Below are 19,697 nucleotides of genomic sequence, written 5' to 3' on the forward strand. Positions count from 1 at the left end.
ACATGACTCCAAGAGTGCATGGACGACTCATCCAGGAGGTCCCAGAAGAACCCAGAAAAACAAATTAAGACCTGCAGGCCTCACTGACTTAGTTAAGGTCAGAGTTCATGATTCAACAGTCAGAAAGACACTGGGCAACAATGGCATCATGGGAGAGTTCCAAGGCCAAAACCACTGCTGACAAACAAGAACACAAAAGCTCATCTCACATTTGACTGAAAACATCCTGATGATCCCCAAGACTTCTGGGAAAATATTCTGAGGACTGACGAGACAGAAGAGGAACTTTGTGGAACATGTGCATCACATTACATCTGGAATAAAAATAACACACCATCAGTGTTAATTTTATTGACTAAAATTATGACTAAAACTAAGTTTAGTTTGCCACAAGATAACTAAAACTAGACCAAAATTCAATTTAGTTTTTGTCGGAAATTCAAAATCAACATTATTTCTCCACTGTGGGTAAATCTGCCCAAATATAGCTCATCTGTATCTATTCTGCCTCTCAGCTGTAGAAAGCAGGGACCCCAGGATTGGCAGGGTGCAGAGAACACACTACCATGATTTGGTACCAGATTTAGGCAAAAGAATAAATGATTGGACTAAAAGTAAAGACTAAAATGTGAGGACTTTTTAAACTAGACTACAGTTTTCGTTGACTAAAACTGAAAAAGGTGGAAATTACTAAAATGTGACTAAAACTAAAAGGCATTTAACCTAAAGACTAAGCAGGGTATCCGCAGGTCTTAAAAAGTCTAAAATCCAATAATTTGAAGTTAAGGCCTTAAAACGTCTAAAATTCTCTTAAAATCTCATAGAATGTCTTAAATACGATTTTTAAAGGTCTTAAAAACGTATTATTAATGTATTATTATAACGGAATTGCGGAATTGGCCAATAACAACAGAATTTACAATTTACGCGGAAATCAAATGAATTTGACTAAAATGATGGGTTTTTTTTGTTTGTTTTTTTAGAAAGAGGAATGTACAGTGCTTAACAAATTTATTAACTCATTGAGTGCCAGCATTTTTATAAAATGGAAAGTGGCTTGTGCCAGCGCTTTTGGCCTTTTTGAGTCATCTTTCAAGACCCACAGAATATTTTGTATTATGATTCTGAAAACACCAAATAGCTCAAATGAAAGAAGAAACTCTCTATTTCATCATGGAAAAAAAAAAAAAAACATTTGTTTGTCTGAAATTCAATAGAGGCTAGTTTCACCAAAAAGACCACTTTTTTCTAGAAAGCTGAGAAAAATGCATTTTTTTGAAAGAGAGTCTGTCAAGCAGAACAGTGATTTGAATGTTATAATTTTGCCTTTAAAGACATAAAAGACATCTGAAAATTGTATTACAAGTGTTATTTTATTGTAAAATAAATAACAATGCTTCCAGTCACTGTCATTCACACTCTGGAACTGGACGGCCTCCACGGGACCCCCCTATATGCCCACATCCTCTCCTGCTTGTTGCTGTATGCATCCATCTGTCGAGAGGCTGCCTTATTTCTCTGACGCATGGAGAAACCTTGCGGCATTCTTTAGTCTCTTGGTTGGCACAGACGGATGAATTAAAGCGCCGATCCCTGGACTCGCTGTCGTCAAGTCCAATGTCGGTTTCAGTGAGTAAGAGATTTCTCAGGCAAAAGTTTCAAGTTTCTTCCAGCGTCTAAGTTAGAACTTTTAGTTTAGATTGCCTCCGTAACGATCGCTCTGCTCTTTGACCCCAGGGTCTCAAACTCTGATGTTCGATCTACCGTCACTTCCGACTGTAGTGTTCCGACTACATATCCCAGAAGCCCCAAAATTACTCACAGGGAGCGTGGGAGTGCCCCCTTGTGCCAGCCGCCAAAAAAAACCTTTGATGTATGTATACGTCTATGGCACTCAATGAGTTAGACCACCCTAACCCTAATCAAAGTAAGGTTTCTGCCACAGCTGCCCTAAATGAACAGCATTGGTAATTACCAAAATCATTTTTGATGTTTCTGCAATGGTTAATACACCAATATGTAGAAGCTCTTTAACCCAAATGATAATTTAATGCTAAAATATAATTATTATTATTATCCATAAATTTTCAGATTTACTGATTTCGAAAAATGAAAAAAATGAAAAAAAAGTATAGCACATTAATATTTCTTGATTAATATGTCAAATTATAGTTATTTACTTGCATTCCTGAACAGAAAAATGAGTTTTAGTGGTTGAATGTTATGCTTGATTCATTTCGGACTTCTCAGAGAAGCCCAGTGAGCCGGCTCAAATTTGGGTGAATTCAGTTTGAAATTCCTCATTCCTGTTCAAAATGGTAAAATGTGGAGAGCTGACTGAAAATGAAAGAGTCGGCATTAAAACACTTCATGATGCTGGATGGTCTCTGAGACAGATATGACAGGTGGTCTAATACATTTGTGAAGCGCTGTATATCTGAGGAATATGTTCCCAGAGGAACCATATATTAACAGGACAGACTCGAGATTTTATGAAGTCCTGCAGTCTGAATGATGTTAAATTCAAGTAACAGTTATCATAATAATTCATCCTGTAGATACTGTAGTTCCCTTTGGTTGCTTAACGAGCCAACACGTGTCCGGATTAACGTAGCGCTCTGATATGAGGCAGACGGACAGACAGCGAAGGAGATGAGGAGAGAACCGTTACAGTCAGGAGGAGAACAATGCAGAATCAGACTGCATGGACTGTTACAGACTGTGAGAGTTAATACAAGTTTAGTAACAGGTTTACTTTTAACCATCTAACTTTAATGTGAACTTCTTATTAAGTTACTATCACTGTGTTTGAGAGAACAGAAGAATTTCTTCACTTCCATTATAAATATCAGTTAGGATGTGATTATACACGTGAATGTGTCCTGAAATGTTGGAAATATCTGACTGTTACACTGGTTATAATTATTTTATATCAGGGTTATCCAAACAGTGGCTCCTTGGCCAACTGTGGCCCTTATTCAATAAATTTAAGGCTATTTCTATTTAATTAGTGAACATTTGATTCATTAACATAAACAAGACACTCCTTTTTCTGGTAAAATTAGTGGAATGGTTGAAAAATGGAATTCCAAAAAACATTAAAATGGAAAAAAATGAATTTGGCAAAAAATAAAACAGATTTCATAGGGCCCTACATCTACTTTGCAAGTAATTCTGGGCCTTCGATTTCCCTTCATGTCTTTTTTGACTATTTTGCCAGTATGGATGTGGAATGGGTCTTGAATTGTATTCACATGGCATTGATATGTTGAAACCTGCAGAGACCCTGCTAAGACTGAAACAAAAATTAAAAATAGCTGCCAAGAATAACACTGCACAGCTTTTCATCAGCAGAACATCAGACCAGCAGTCAAACATGGTGGTGGCAGTGTGATGGTCTGGACCAGGACCTGGACCACTAGAACCATGAATTCTGCTCTCTACCAGAAAACCCTGAGAAGGAGAACGTCCGGCCATCAGTTCATGACCTCAAGATCAAGACCACTTGGGCTATGAAGCAGGACAATGATCCCTATCACACCAGCAAGTCCACCTCTGAATGGACTAAAACTAAATGAAGGTTCTGGAGTGGTCTAGTCAAAGTCTGGACTTAGATCTGACTGAGATGCTGTGGCATGACCTTAAAGAGGCCATTCATGCTGGAAAACCCTCCAATGTGGCTGAATGAAAACTGTTCTGCAGAGAAGAGTGGGACAACATTCCTCCACAGTGATGTAAAGACTCACTGACAGTTATCACACACACTTGCTTCAGTTGTTGCTGCCAAGGATGGAACAACCAGTTATTAGGTTTAGGAGGCAATGACTTTTTCACAAGGACCAGCCAGGTTTGGATGGTTTCGCCCTTAATAAATGAAATCATCATTTAGGAACTGACTTTAGTCTTTACTCAGGTTATCTGTGTCTGATATTAAAATCAGTTTGAAGTCCTAGACTGTCTGACTGCACAGATTTGTACTGGTCTGTTAGAAGAGCATGAAAGCTCCTGGTCTCTCTGTGTCTCCCTGTCAGACTCCATCTTCAGGAGCAGCTGTGAGATGGTTTCAAAGTCCACCAATGAGAAGCTCAAACAGGGCATCGCTGTCCGCTTCCACGGAGAGGAGGGCATGGTCAGTGGCAGCTTTTCTTTGGTGTGACTGGTTAATATAACCTTTGTATCTTATCCTAAAGCTGTGATTGTTGTGTTTCAGGGCCAGGGTGTGGTCAGGGAGTGGTTCGACATCCTGTCCAATGAGATCATTAATCCAGACTACGGCCTGTTCACACAGTCAGCCGATGGTATGTTAAAGTCTTTGATCTGACCCCTCAATCAGACGTCGATCCTGGAATCTAAACCCGGTTTTCTCTCTCTAGGCACCACTTTCCAGCCCAACAGTAACTCGTCAGTAAACCCAGACCATCTGAACTACTTCAGGTTTGCAGGTCAGATTCTGGGTCTAGCTCTGTATCACAGACAGCTGGTCAACATCTACTTCACCCGCTCCTTCTACAAACACATTCTGGGTAAGAAAACCTGAAACATGATTGTTGATGTGTCATTATAAACATAAAACCCTGAGTGAATTTTCTGATTTGATGTCCTGTTGATGAAATATCATGTGGAGAGGTTTTTTGGCCACAACTGTCCATAATATGATGATTTCTGGCACATTTAAAGCATCTGTTTTATTAACATAGTCCAGTGTTACTCAACCCCGCCAAATTGTTGAAAAATACCTTTGCAAGAGACACAATCTAAGTGGTGAAAAGTGGCAAAAATGGTTTAAAGTGGCAATAAAAATAAGTTAAAGTGAGCAAAATGGCCAAAAAGCAGCAAAAATGGTGAAAAGGGGCAAAATCTGCATAAAATGCCAAATACTGGGTGAAAAGTGACAAAAATGGGGAAGAAAAATTGGCAAAAAAAGAGCAGAAAGTGGCAAAATTTGGGTGAGAAGTGACCAAAAATAAACTACAGGTGGTAGAAATGGTCAAAAAGTGGTAAAAACATAGCAAAAATGACTGGAAAGTGAGAGTGGCATAAATGGGAAAAAGTGGCATTTAATTGCAACAGGCAGCTTAAATGGGTGAAAAGTGGCAAAAATAGGGAGAAAATGCAAATGGTAAAGAGCAGAATAAAACCCCAAAACTGGGAAAAATGGGCAAAAGTTGCAAATAAGGGCAATGGAAATATACAGACAAATTTAAAATTTTGCCATCAAAGCTAACTGTATAAGCGTAGGAAACAAACTGATTAATGTGACTGGCAATGGATAATTTCTGAGGTCAATGTTTCCCTTATTTAAGGTTTTCTGGGGGAATAATATTTCAAATTCAGACATAAAAGGGCCACAAATCATCACAAAAAAAAGCCACATGTTGAGTATCATTGCTGTAGATCCTTGATAGCCTAGGACAATGGTTTTCAACTATTTTTTCCCAAGGCACTCTTAAAATCATACCAGAAATACATTTCCCAAATTTCCATGAAAGTACCCAATAATTTTGAAGGAAATCCCCCCCAAAAATTCAAATAACATTCCCAAAAATTACAGTGACATTTCCTGAATTTCTATAAAATACCTGAAAATTGGTAAAAGTTGGTGATGTTAATGTTTTTAAAAGCAAACTCAAGACCTCCCTTTTTAGTCTGGCTGTTATCTTAATTCAGTAAACTCAATTAATCTGTTTTAGTAATTTAGGTTTTATCTTATTCTGTTTTAACTTCAGAATTAATTTTTTTAGTGTTTTTATTCTCATTACAGAACCCTTTTACTATTTGTTTATTTATTTTATGTTTTTTACTTCCTTTTCAATTTATGTTTTATTCTATTTGATGATATTTTTTATTTTACACTTTAACCTAATCTCCAGTGTTTACTAATTTTAAACCTTAAGATGGTGTTTCCTCGGTGCGTACTGGGTACTTACATTTTCCTGATCTACTAGTGTGGGTGGGGGGTGGGTGGGTTAAAGGGTTGGGCAGGGTGGGTTTGGGTCATACTGCCTTTTATCGTCCTTTTTTTTTTGGTGAGAAATAACAAGACAGACGAATGATATATAAGTGGTACCTGAGGGACAGAGAGAGATGAAGAGGGAGAGGAAAAGAAAAACAAAGAACATTTAAAAAAAGAAATAAAAATCTACATCTGTTAATATAATCATAATATAATAGTAAAAAATGTATATATGATATTAAAACAAATAATAATACAAATATAAAAATTAAATAAACAAGGAACACATTGTTAAGACAGCAATACAGACCATTGAAGGCCAAAAGCAAAGACTTTCCAGATGGAGAACCGTTGTGACATTAGAGTGTTATGGCCAGTATGGGGAGTTCTATGTGGAGAAAAATAATCATGATAATAATAAAAATTTTATTATTATTATTATTATTGTTATTATTATTATTATTAATAATAATTAACAATAAAATTAAAAACAGACAAAAAATATATGTATATTAAGAATAATAGATAGGATGAAAGATTTAAAAAAAGAATGACACATTGGACAAAATTACACAAAGAAATACAGAGCAAAGTGCAAATACCTTACATAAAAAGATGAATAAACTAACCAACAAAATGATAATAATAATGTCAATAATATTAATAATAATAATAATAGTGATAATATCAGCTGTGATTATTATAGGAAGAAGAGGGAGAAGAGTTGGCCCTCATAAAATAGATTAATTTTATCGTCTTTTAATTTATCTGTCTGTTTGTAATTCACTTTGCATTACATTGTCTTGTATGAAAAGTGCTAAACTCTGATTGATTGATTGATTGATTGATTGAGTGATTGATTGATAATCAAATCCCCCCAACAACCACACAAATTTCCATGAAATTTTTTGAAAATTTGAAAAGGACGACCCCCCTTTCCAAATTCCTGATCAAATAACAACATACAAAGAATTTTCTCAAATTCCATGAAAATCTGTACAAATACTAAAGCAAACATCACATCATATTCCAAAAAATACAAATACATTTACCAAATTTTAATTTTCCCAAATTTTCAAAATTCCACCAAACATAGAAATCTCCCAAATTCCCACTAAAATGCCGATAAAGATTTCCAAGCATATTTCCCCAAACTTCAAAGGAAACTCTCCAAAATATGCATTCTCCAAAATTTCATTTTGAATGCTTTAAATTTCCAAGCAAACTTCCAAAATTTATCCGACAATTCAAGCAAATATCTCAAAGTTCAGTGAACATTCTGGACGTCTACCTCAAAAACTCTAACAGCAGAAACGTTGACTGTGTTTTAGGAAAAACCCTCATCAGGATCTGAGGATGTTAGTTTAGTGTAATATCTATATTTGTGGCTCAGCGCCTCTCGGTTTGTTCTCCAGGCATCCCGGTAAACTACCAGGACGTGGCGTCCATCGATCCAGAGTACGCCAAGAACCTCCAGTGGATCCTGGACAATGACATCAGCGATCTGGGTCTGGAGCTCACCTTCTCTGTGGAGACGGACGTGTTTGGAGCGATGGAGGAAGTCCCGCTCAAACCTGGAGGAACCAGCATCCTGGTGACCCAGGACAACAAGGTGAGTCAGAGGTGGTTTCAGGTGTTTGGACAAGACTCAGGAGCTTTATTGATGGGTGAAAAGACAAAACGTCAGTGCTTTATTTAGGAAGACTCCTCTTTTGTAAGAAAAGTCTAAAGGAAAAAAAACATTACAACATTTATTTCTCTCATAAAATCAGTCATATTGTTAGTTTAGTTTGTAGTGATGCGAGAAAATGATTTTTCACATTGTAATTATTGACTGTAGCTGAAGTTATTTCAGCCAGCCTGGATTTTAAATCTTAAAAATGCTCCCCAGATGAGTTAATTTCCTTTAAATTGAGCGCAGGAGAACACTTGGTGTATATTTAATCTCTTAAAGTCAGATAAGGAGTCTAAAGTTGCCTTTATAGATAAAAAGTTTGGAGTATTTTTGTGTCTGAAGGTGTCGTTAATGAGCGTCTCCCTGCAGTACATTCCTCCTCAGCGTGTCTCCGGTGAGCGATTGATTTCTGTCCTGCAGCTCATCGCCTGGAAGCTCCTAATTAGAGAGTGTGGTGCCTCTGCCATCCTGCAGAGGGCACTGTGACATAAAGAACAGAGCTCTAACTGATCCCTGTGTCTGTGTCAGGCCGAATACGTCCAGCTGGTGACGGAGCTGAGAATGACTCGGGCCATCCAGCCTCAGATTAACGCCTTCCTGCAGGGTTTCCACACCTTCATCCCCCCGTCACTCATCCAGCTCTTCGACGAGTACGAACTGGTGAGACTCCCTCCTCCTCCTCCTGAGGAAATTCCCAGCCTTCATCACTGTTGTTGATCTGTTTCTAATGTAGTCAGTCCTCGGACCCGTGGGAGCTGATCTGAGTGACTCCCATTAAAATCAAACTGGGGCCCAGTTTACATTTTTGATCCTTGTGAAATTAATAAACCTCACATTTCCAGGTGCATGTGTAGAATTTTTGCACTGGGATGCCCCAGTTAATTGAAAATAACTTCTCTAATCTGATGTATTATTACCTCCTAAGTCCTTTCCTATCCACTTTTTCTTAACAGCAGTGAAAAACGTTACAGTGTCAGGGAAAGGTAAGAGGACAGGAAGGAGAACAGCGGTGATCAGGGAATCTGACTGCACTTTTCTCTAGGCGGATGTTACGGGCGTGACATGTGTTATTTGTGTAAAAACTACAATTTAACGCTGATGGACTACAAAATTCACATCCACCACTCGGTGCGTTCTCTGTGTTATGAGCAGCGAATGAAACGTGAAAACCTTGTTGATTAATAAAAGCTCATTAAGGTTTTTATATCCTAAGGTCTCTTTAGGATGAAGAACTGTGACTGTGAACGTCTAGAACAGTGGTTTTCAAACTTTTTTTGCCCAGGGCACACCTAAGGTTGAGCCAAAATCTCAAGGCACACCATATTTAAATTGATACAAAATAGACTTTTTAAATAATATTACAGTGAAGGTGGCCTATAAGGGGGGATAAAGGGGAGAGCTTTCTGGGGCACAGCCAACCGGGGGATCATGGAGATTGCAAAATTGGATAAAAAGTTACAAAACAAAGTCAGAAATGGGCTAAAAATGGTAAAAAGGTGGCCAAACAATGGGTTGAAATTGGCAAGAAGTTGCTGAAAGTGTCAAAATAGTGGCAAATGGGTTAAAAGTGATTAAAAAAAAGGCAAAATTGGGCAAAATGTGATCAAACAAAGGCAAAAGTGGGTGAAAATTGTCAAAAAAAAATAAATGGGTTGGAGGTGTCAAAAAGGTGGCAAAATAGATCAACAGTGGCAGAAAAGTGGAAAAAAGAGTTACAGTGCAATAAAGTGGTAAAGAGGGGTTAAAAGTGATTAAGAAGGAGTAAAAGGGTTAGAAAAGCAGCAAAATGGTTTAAGCTGTCAAAAGAACCAATCCAATCAACCCAAAATTAGCTTGCCATGCTTTTCAGCTCTTAATGAGGTAACTGTTAGCCAGGATGCTAGCACCAATGCGACTGATCCAACTCAGTATCATTGGTGCCCAAGGCACACCTAGACCTGCCTTAAGGCACACTAGAGTGCCCTGCCACTGGGCTGGAACAGCAGAGACGTTTCTGAACTCTCTGCAAAGTCAATACGAGTAGATGAATATTATTATGATGATAATACAATATGAATAATATACAAATTCTTTTATTTTTCAAGGATATGAAATAGTTTTGTTTTATTCTCTACCTATCCATTTTTCTTTAATTCTCTCGTCTCTGTTAATTTTATCAGTCTACTCTGTTTCTGTCTTTCTTTTAGCCCATTATCTAAAACGCTCTATAAACGTTCTATAAGCATCTTACTAACATAAATATGATGATAAATATGATAATCCCATTATGGCAGTATGTTAACTTACTTGCTTAAGTTGGTTGTGATTTACAAATCTTGATCACATTTACTTTAATATTTCAAAATAGTGAAACATATGCAGTTTATAATGCTGACTGATGGGTTTACTGTTTGGATAAAAATGGAAATAAGAAGAAATAAAATCATTATAAGTGGAATGATGTAGTTTTCATTTCTGTAATATTCCTCTATTCATCCCTGATTCCTACTGTTAATAATAATAATAATAATAATAATAATATAATAACAATAATAATAATAATAATAACCTTTATTTACAGAACACTTTTCAAAACAGAGTTACAAAGTGCTTCACAAGAAAAAGAAATTACAATTCAAATAAAATACCGGTAATCTGGCAGCAAGGTGGGTACAGGTAAAAAGAACAAGACATGTCAAACTCAGATAAAATCAGGTAAATACGAGCAGATAAAATTCAAGAAAATTCAGGAAAGGCTCATCGGTAAAAGTCGAGATTTAAAAGAAGTCATTGACTCAGCCAACCTGATTTCCTCAGGCAGGGAGTTCCAGAGCCTCGGGGCCCTGGCTGAAAAAGCCCTGTCCCCTTTAGATTTCAGCTGAGCGCCTGGGAGAACCAGAAGACCCCTGCCTGAGGATCTGGGGGAACGTGCTGGCTCATAAGGGGTTAAAAGATCTAATATGTAGGTAGGAGCCAGGCAATTACAAGCTTTGAAAGTCATCAGTAAAATCTTCAAATCAGTTCTTAAACATACTTGGAGCCAGCGAAGGGAAGATAAAACTGGAGTGATGTGCTCGGATCTTCTAGTTTTAGTTCAAAGCCTGGATGCTGGCTTGAGTTGAGAACCAACTTTGTTTATCACATGAATTATAAGTTTGACAGTGAATTTTTCTGTTTAAATCGGGGTTAGTAAAATTAAATGAAGTTTACACAAAGCATTGTGGGTCGTCTTCTCGTCTCTCCATGGGTAAAGGATGGTTCAGAGTTTCCTTGGCTAAAGGAGAAAATAAAGGAACTAATGAAGCTCCTTTCCTTTCAGTAAGAGAATTCAAACAGCCTTTTTCACAGCCAACACTAAAATACTTCCAGGTCGTTTTATCAGTCAGGAACCTTCCTAAGCAACATGGACTATTCCAATGGACCCAACACAGATTTTAAAAAATGCTAACTTTTTTGCATTAATTTTTTGATCAAGATAAGACTTGATTATAATTATCAAATATAAATTATTTTGGGGGGGGGGTAACCCTTTTTGTTTGCGATGTAAAAAACACAAAAATTTTATTTTTTCATATGTTGTGAAGAAACTGGATTTCCTTGAAGGGTATAATCACAAACTTTAATATTTTAGCAACAACTTTGATTTAGATGCATTATCTTTTTTTTTATTTAAGGTTTTAAGAAATTGCCAAACTCTGGATGTCCAGATCCTATAAAAATTAATCTTCCCCTTGGATGTGTTACCCTTTTATTGACTCTATAAATCAGTGATGACAAATATAATTTGGATTTTTGACCAAAAAATCACCAACAAAAAATCTCTCTAATGTAAATGAAAACAGATTTTGACAAAATATTTTATTGAATAAGAATCTGTAATGTAAAATAAGTGAATGCATAAATATTCAGCCCCTGTAAAGTGACTGACCTAACCCAGCAGAGGTCCAGACAGTTGGTGCTAGTAGTCTCACAATTAGTGGAATGAGGATCAGCTGAGGTCAGTGAATGTGTCCCAGTGATTGTAGTATAAAGACACCTGTGTCTGGAGGGTCCAATCACTGGTTCATCAATATTCCTGGCTACCATTACACCATGAAAACAAAAGAACAAGGTTATTGAAAAGTCTAAGTCAGGGGATGGCGACAGAAACATCTCCAAGTCTCTGAACATCCCCCAGAGTTCAGTTAAATCCATCATGAAGAAATGAAGGAATACGTCACATGTGTAAATCTGCCTAGATCAGACCGTCCTCACAAACTGAGTGAGCGTGCCGGAAGGAGACTAGTGAGAGAGGACACCAAGACACCTATGACTACTCTGAAGGAGCTCCAAGCTTCAGCAGCTGAGATTAGAGAGACTCTACAGACAACAACTGTTGGCCGGGTTCTTCACCAGTCAGAGATTTATGGGAGAGTGGCAAAGAGGAAGACACTGTTGAAGAAAACTCAGATTCAATCTGGACTAGAGTTCACCAAAAGGACTGTGGGAGACTCCATGGTCAAGAGGAAGAAAGTTCTTTGGTCTGATGAGACCAGAATGGAGCTTTTTGTCCATCAAACACTGATATCACCACACACACACCACCCCACTAACAGTGGTGGCAACATCATACTGTGGAGCTGACTGAGACCTAGCCACACAGACTCAGAGCTGACTGAGACCTATCCACACAGACTCAGAACTGACTGAGACCTATCCACACAGACTCAGAGCTGACTGAGACCTATCCACACAGACTCAGAGCTGACTGAGACCTATCCACACAGACTCAGAGCTGACTGAGACCTATCCACACAGACTCAGAGCTGACTGAGACCTATCCACACAGACTCAGAGCTGACTGAGACCTATCCACACAGACTCAGAGCTGACTGAGACCTATCCACCCAGACTCAGAGCTGACTGAGACCTATCCACCCAGACTCAGAGCTGACTGAGACCTATCCACACAGACTCAGAGCTGACTGAGACCGATCCACACAGACTCAGAGCTGACTGAGACCTATCCACACAGACTCAGAGCTGACTGAGACCTATCCACACAGACTCAGAGCTGACTGAGACCGATCCACACAGACTCAGAGCTGACTGAGACCTATCCACACAGACTCAGAGCTGACTGAGACCTAGAAACACAGACTCAGAGCTGACTGAGACCTATCCACACAGACTCAGAGCTGACTGAGACCTATCCACCCAGACTCAGAGCTGACTTAGACCTATAAACACAGACTCAGAGCTGACTGAGACCTATAAACACAGACTCAGAGCTGACTGAGACCTATCCACACAGACTCAGGGCTGACTGAGACCTATCCACCCAGACTCAGAGCTGACTGAGACCTACCCACACAGATTCAGAGACTTACTACTAAACACTGACTAGAAGGAGGAATAATTATGCAGTCATTTTACATTACAGATTTTTATTAAACTGACATTACTTTGTAGAAATCTATTTCATTTTGACATTAAAGACGTTTTTTGTCTTTTTTTAATCAAAAATGCCAAATTATTTTGACCATGAATGATTTATAAAATCAATAATAGGGTAGAAGATCCCAGGGGTGAATAATTTTCATAGACACTTGAACACACCACAACATTATCTTTACATTGTCATTGTTCTGCTAAGCTGACCCTAAACACATCATAATACAACTGTTGGCCATCTTTTAAAGTGAGACAATTAATGTCCTTTCTGCAGATTTCAGTGTTGATTTGAACATTGGATGAAGGTTTTAACTAGCAGGAGGTTTTTGTTTACCACATTAATGCTCACTGAAAAAAAAGGTGGAACATATTTGTGAATGTTGGTGGTGTTTTATTGTTGAGGAAGCGGCGGCTGTTCCTCTTTAAAATCTTCCTCCGTCTTCCTTTGATCTTCTACCTTGTCATCTTCCTCCCGGTGGTCTCCCTCCTCCTCTTTTCCTCTGTCGTCTCTCCCACTCCTCCTCCTCCGCGTCCCCTCCCGTGGCCCCGCCCTCTCGGATGCGTGGATTGATTAGTCGTGTCTGTTAGGGGTGGGCTAGCATTGACCTTGAAGCCCCTCCCACTTGTCAGACTCCATTAGAGGTTTTTTTTGTGTATGTCGGCAGATTTGCGTCCTCTCTGGGTGTTAGAGGATCGATAGAGTAGCATGATGATTATCCCGTCCTGGATTTGTTGGACATGTCTCGGTCATTCTGTTTAACTCTGATCAGCTGCTGTCAGCAAGGAGACGCCGTCAAGGAGAAACACGGGGGAATGGCCATCTCTGTGTGGCCAGAATGAGATAATACATGTACTGTATGACATGTAATATCTCTCTATGGTCAAAGAAGACTGTGCTAAAATAACTGGTACACATAACAATATATCCTCTCTGAGGCTCTTCATATGAGTCCTCTTTGTCCATAAGCCCTGGTCGACATTTCACTGCAGAAATTCTAGATTTAAAAACTGAGCTGTTACTCGCTCCTGCGTGATTTTAGCTGCAGCATTTCCTCATGCTGTGTTTGTGTTTGTGTTTGTGTAGGAGCTCCTGCTGTCGGGGATGCCAGAGATCGATGTTCAGGATTGGTGCAGGAACACCGAGTACACCAGCGGATACGACCAACAGGAACCAGTGATCGAGGTGAGATGTTCATCTGTTAGTACGACAGGGGCTGAATCCTCTCAGAGTAAAATAAACCATCATCATTCACTTTATTTTTATTCTATTTTATTGTACATAAGAACAAAGAAGAAACCACTCTAATCATAAATGGAATTAAACTTTACCTTTAACCCTTTAAACCAGTGATTCTCAACCTTTTCAGCTCAGGACTCCCAAAATAAAGGTGTCAGAGACCGGGGACCCCCACTGTAGCTGAAGGTGGCTGAACACAGCCATGAACATTCAAGAATAGTCATGTGGAGACAAGGCCGTCCATTAGGGGGGCCCCACTGAACTGGGGGCCAGGAAAATCATGGTTCATTTCAAAGTTAAACTGTGGTGTTTTATATTTAACCTGAATAATAACCACTCTTATCTGTGAAGCAAACATTGTTCTAATGCATTTGTGTGATAAGTAGCCCTCTTAAGAATGTAAATCCTTTTCTTAAAAAACAAATTAAAATACATTAAAAATAGCTAAAATGGGTTAATAATGGCAAAAAATGGTGGGAAAGCTGGTGAAATTGGATTTTTTAAAAGTAGCAGAAATGGGTTAGAAATGCCAAAAATTAGATAAAAGTGGCATAATAGGCATATTAAATTGTGGTGTAAAATGTGGTAAAAGGATTGATTATTGGCAATAATAGGTCTCAGAGCCAACAATAGGGCTGATAGAGAGCTGCAAGATTTGTTTAGAAGTGGCAAAAACAGGAAGAAAAAGTGGTGAAAAGGACAAAATGTCAAAGAATAGGTTTAAAGTGGCAAAAATGTGTTGAAATTGATGGGAAAAAGTGATGAAAACAGTTTTAAATTTGGCAGAATTGGTGTAAAGTGGCAACAGTGTCATTAAAAATGTTCTTAGTTTTTTAAGGCATCTGGAGATCCCCCCTCTCATGGCTTCATTTCTGTTTGGCATTCAGATACCGACCGCAAATCCTTCATGTGTTCATGGACTCACCTCAATGTGTTCTGACAATGGTTGTCATTTCAGGTTTTCAGGAGCCAATCAGGGAAGAGAACAAAAATATAGAGAGAATCTGTCAATTTTCAAGTTTAAGAAACAGAAATTTTAGAGTTTAAAAGTTATAAATTAACAAACCCCTGGCAGTGGTAAACAAACAAAAAAAAAACAAACAAACAAAAACATTACATTATAAAACAGTACAGTTTTGAGACAAAAATAGAAATTTTTAAGTTTTAGTTTTTTTTGTTTTTTTTTCCCTAGAAAATGCTTAAAATGTAGAGTAAATTTTCAGAGAAAAACTCAAAGAGTTGAGAAAGCAGTGTATTCTTAAAAAAAGAAACAACAAAACTCCCGAAATCTGAGTTTGAAATGTTTATGCTAGGGCTCTCAAGAGATTAAGATTCTTAATCATGATTAATCTCACAACTTTCATAGTTAACTCATAATTTATCGCAAATGAATCACACAATTTTTATCTTTTCTAAATGTAGCATACAGGAGTCATTCTCAAGATTTAAAAGCCGACACTTGAAGGTTCATTCTGGTTTAATATACAGTATGGATGTGCTTTTAGTTTACATTCTTATTTATTCAAACTGACGTTACGTCACTGAGCCCTCCATAGCAGTAGCGCTAAGCTAAAAGGTTACGGATTTGCAGGGATTTGAAAAATACAGAGTCGGATCTTTACAGACTCAGGTTTGATTCCCATCTCTAACCAAGAGGGCTCTGAATAAGATGCAAGAAAAAGAGATGATCAATACAGTTAGAGAATTACACTACAGATTACTGGGAGAGGGGCTGCACAGCGGCACAGGGTTTAGCGCTGATGCCTCACAGCAAGAAGGTCCCTGGTTCGCCCCCCGGTCAGGACCTTTTCTGTGCGGAGTTTGCATGTTCTCCCTGTGCATGTGTGGGTTCTCACTGGGTTCCTCCCACCACCACAGACGTGCTCGATGGTTACCTGGTGACTCTAAATTGGCCGTAGGTGTGAGTGTGAGCGTTTCTGGTTGTCTGCCTCTATATGTCAGACCTGTGGATAACTGGTGACCAGTCCAGCGTGTACCCCACCTCTCGCCCAATGACAGCTGGGATAGGCTCCAGCCCCTCCCCCGTGACCCTCAACAGGATAAGTGGTAAAGAAAATGGATGGATGAATTACTGGGAGAAGTCAAGTCTCTGCTGATAGCGTTCATAAAGACGAGAGAAGAAAGTTGATACATGCAGCTGTTGGATGCAGAACCTCCGTAATATAAACCAGCCTCTAATCTGCAGCTGCCCGTTTAGCTATCACTGTTAAAGTTTGCGGCTCTCTGCATTGGTGGTGTGCTTGGCCAGCGACTGGTCCGGGGTTTTTAAGACCTTAGGGTTAACCCTACAGACTCAGGGTGACTCAGTTCACGTCGACATGAAGATAAAATAACTAAAGTCTTATCTGGCATGATCTTAAAGCTGAACTCACCTTTCAAAAATCTCCGTCCTTTGTCCATTTCTGCTCACTTTCTGCCAACATCACTACAGCGCTGCTTCCTGATCTCACAAACTACGGAATGGGTCGAGGGTCATACAGAATGCAAGTGCATTAATCATGGCACAAATGAAAAATAGTGGCATTAAACTGAAGTTGAGTTAATGCATAATTAACTTTAAATCTTTGAGGAAAAATAGAATTTTAGAGTTCACAAAGTCATAAATTTACAAAGATAAAACTCAAAATTTAAGAGTTTTAAAGGATATTAGTTTTTTGGGGAAAACCTCACAAAATAATTAATTTACAAGTAAAAAAAATAAGAATTAACAATGTTAAGAAGTTGTTCCTTAATAAAAATTTTAAGTTAAAAAGTCAGAAATTTACAGGAGAAATACAAAATATTCTAGTTTTCAGGAAAAAAACTCGAAACTTTTTAATTTAAAATATCATAAATCAACAAAAACTCAAAAATGTACAAGGAAAAAAACGAAAATGTTTGAGTCCATTGTACATTTTGAGAAAAAACTCAGAATTGAAAGTTAAAAGCCATAAATTTACACAAACCAAAGCTGAATTTCTGAGATCATGAAGCTGAAAATTGCTGAATGCAGTGAGGCCATTAGCCTTACTCTAGTCCTGTAGATGAGTGCCGGATTTATTGGGACTGATCAGTGGGGGGATTTTATCAGGATCATTATCATCTAGACTAAGAAGAGACATTTCTGTAAACTGGGGCTATTCAGCTGCTGTTTCCCCTTTGGTTTAATGTAAATTTATGACTTTAGACTTGAAATTAAAGGAGTTTATAAAGTGAAAAATGTTTGACTTTTTAATATTTGTTTTGCTTGTAACTGTCTGACTTAATCTTAAAAATGTAGGCTTTTTTTCTTGAAAATAACATCTCCATTTATTTTTGTAGTGGCTCTCATATTCTGCTGTTTTCAACACCCAGTACCTCACAGGGTTTATTAGCTACAGAGTAAATCCGCATTTTCTTAAAAGCGTATTGATGACACCAGGAGGGAGAAAAGCTGTTAAAGAGGTGACAATAGTTGGACATAGGCCATGCAGTTCATGTCTTTGTGTAAAAAGAACATCAGGACACTTTCCTGCTTTTAATTCCAATCTTTCTTTAAGCCTCACTGGTCTCACTGGTCTTACTGGTATCACTGGTCTCTCTGGTCTTACTGGTATCACTGGTATCACTGGTCTCACTGGTCCTTGTTTTTGTCCGTAGTGGTTCTGGGAGGTGGTGAGGAGTCTGACTCAGGAGGAGAGAGTTCTTCTGCTGCAGTTTGTCACTGGAAGGTTTGTGTACTTGGCCTCTATTGTGGTTCTCAGTGTTAAAGAGTGTTTTACTTTAGACTCCTCCTCCCTCTCAGCTCCAGGGTTCCTCATGGGGGCTTCGCCTTCCTGATGGGGGGCAGTGGTCTACAGAAGTTCACAGTGGCTGCGGTGCCGTACACCTCCAACCTGCTGCCTACCTCCAGCACCTGGTGAGGAACACTTCCTTTGTTTCAGTGCAGTTATGAGCCTGATTCGCCTGTTTTTGTTTGTGATGTTTTTTTCACGGTCAGGTTCATATTTAAGTTTTGGATATCTCTGAGATCTTGTCGTATTTTTCATCATGTTATTTCTTATCCATCACTATCAGCATCAGAGGCTTTTTATGAAGTCACATGGTGTAGGTTACATGCATCATCCTGTTAAAACTGATCTTTAATGCAGTCTGAAGGCGACTTTATACCTTAGAGTAGTCATTTTAAAGTCCATTAGTGGGAAGACCTTCAGCAGGGAGGAGAGCGTCTATCCCATTTCAAACAGCAGCCTAATCACCTTCATAAAGCTCTACAGCACTCCTGCAGCAGGCTGCTGTTGTCTGCTGCTTCAGGTCATGTTGATAGTCAACCAGTTAACCAGCGCTAGCTTTGCCACCCTCTGCTGATCTACAGATTTCAGGGAACGGCGCTGAAATTAGGCCTGAAAATTGAATCCCTGATTTTCTTTAAAAAAAATTGATTTACCATTTTAAATGTTTTTTTTTCTAATCCTTGTTTAAACTTAACACACAAATGACAACAAAAATAATAAAAAACATGTTTTTCTTTTATTTTATGAATTGAATGTAACAAATACCAACTGAATTTTCCTCTTGGGTAAGAGCAAACTGTAACTTGGTCTTAAAAATGCACCTTTTTACTGCAACGGGAGTTTACATCAACACAGAAAGGCTGCAATTATTTGCAGAAACCCGTGACGGCATACAGAATTCATGTCTGAGCATAACATGAAAAATGTTTTTTTAATGTCTGTATTCAATATTGTGTTACTGATCCTATAGTTTTAGGTTTCACTTCTGTAATTCTGAGGTGAGTCAAGCTTTAATCAGGTACACCTCATTTCCTATTGGGGGCATTCAAAATAAAATTCCTCAATAAATATTAACAGCTACAGACTTTTATTGTGAAGGAATTGTCAGAAGCAGTGTTTTTATCATTGTTCAACCAAATTTCTGCAGTGATACGGCGACTTTCTGCAAAGTGCAGCGTTTACAGCTGCATCTCTGTCTCGTTTAACACCACAGCTCTTTCTAGGACTGAACATGGATTTATTAAGAGAGTCAGGAGTTTAAACACTTTTCAAAATGTTGTTTAAGTGGAATCACTGCAGAGCTGAGCTAAAAACAAAGCAAACCACGGTCCTTATTATTACAGACATTAAACTAAGACAGGAAAAACACAGGTTTAATCTGTTTACTGTATTACAGTGTCAATACAGCAGCATGAGTGTGGGATGTTCAGTTAGTTACCTGGCTGCTTTTTCTGCTAGAGCTAAACTTACTGCTGACTGGGCTCAGAATAAGCCGCCTCCCATCACTTTGCTAGCTAGTGGCTGTGTCATGCCTCACGTGGGCTCTACAGCTGAACACACCCATTTAAAGCAAGCAATGACGGTGATGGAGAAATTCATTCTGTGGCAGAATTTTTACAACTGACAGTACTGATACTGGTTTACTGC

At 38.5% G+C, this 19,697-nt stretch overlaps 1 protein-coding gene across 1 annotated transcript in view; it reads left to right on the top strand.

The window, feature by feature from the left end:
* Window positions 1-19,697, top strand: part of hace1 (HECT domain and ankyrin repeat containing E3 ubiquitin protein ligase 1) — a 63,573-nt gene that overhangs the window by 36,296 nt on the left and 7,580 nt on the right. The window contains exons 16-23 of the mRNA XM_041793232.1: window positions 4,032-4,129; window positions 4,211-4,298; window positions 4,374-4,523; window positions 7,369-7,565; window positions 8,157-8,288; window positions 14,125-14,223; window positions 17,917-17,987; window positions 18,062-18,175. Coding sequence (XP_041649166.1) covers window positions 4,032-4,129; window positions 4,211-4,298; window positions 4,374-4,523; window positions 7,369-7,565; window positions 8,157-8,288; window positions 14,125-14,223; window positions 17,917-17,987; window positions 18,062-18,175 — 949 coding nt within the window. The remainder of the gene's footprint in view (window positions 1-4,031; window positions 4,130-4,210; window positions 4,299-4,373; window positions 4,524-7,368; window positions 7,566-8,156; window positions 8,289-14,124; window positions 14,224-17,916; window positions 17,988-18,061; window positions 18,176-19,697) is intronic.

The sequence above is a fragment of the Cheilinus undulatus genome, linkage group 8 (assembly GCF_018320785.1).
Source record: "Cheilinus undulatus linkage group 8, ASM1832078v1, whole genome shotgun sequence".
Classification (NCBI taxonomy): Eukaryota; Metazoa; Chordata; class Actinopteri; order Labriformes; family Labridae; genus Cheilinus; species Cheilinus undulatus.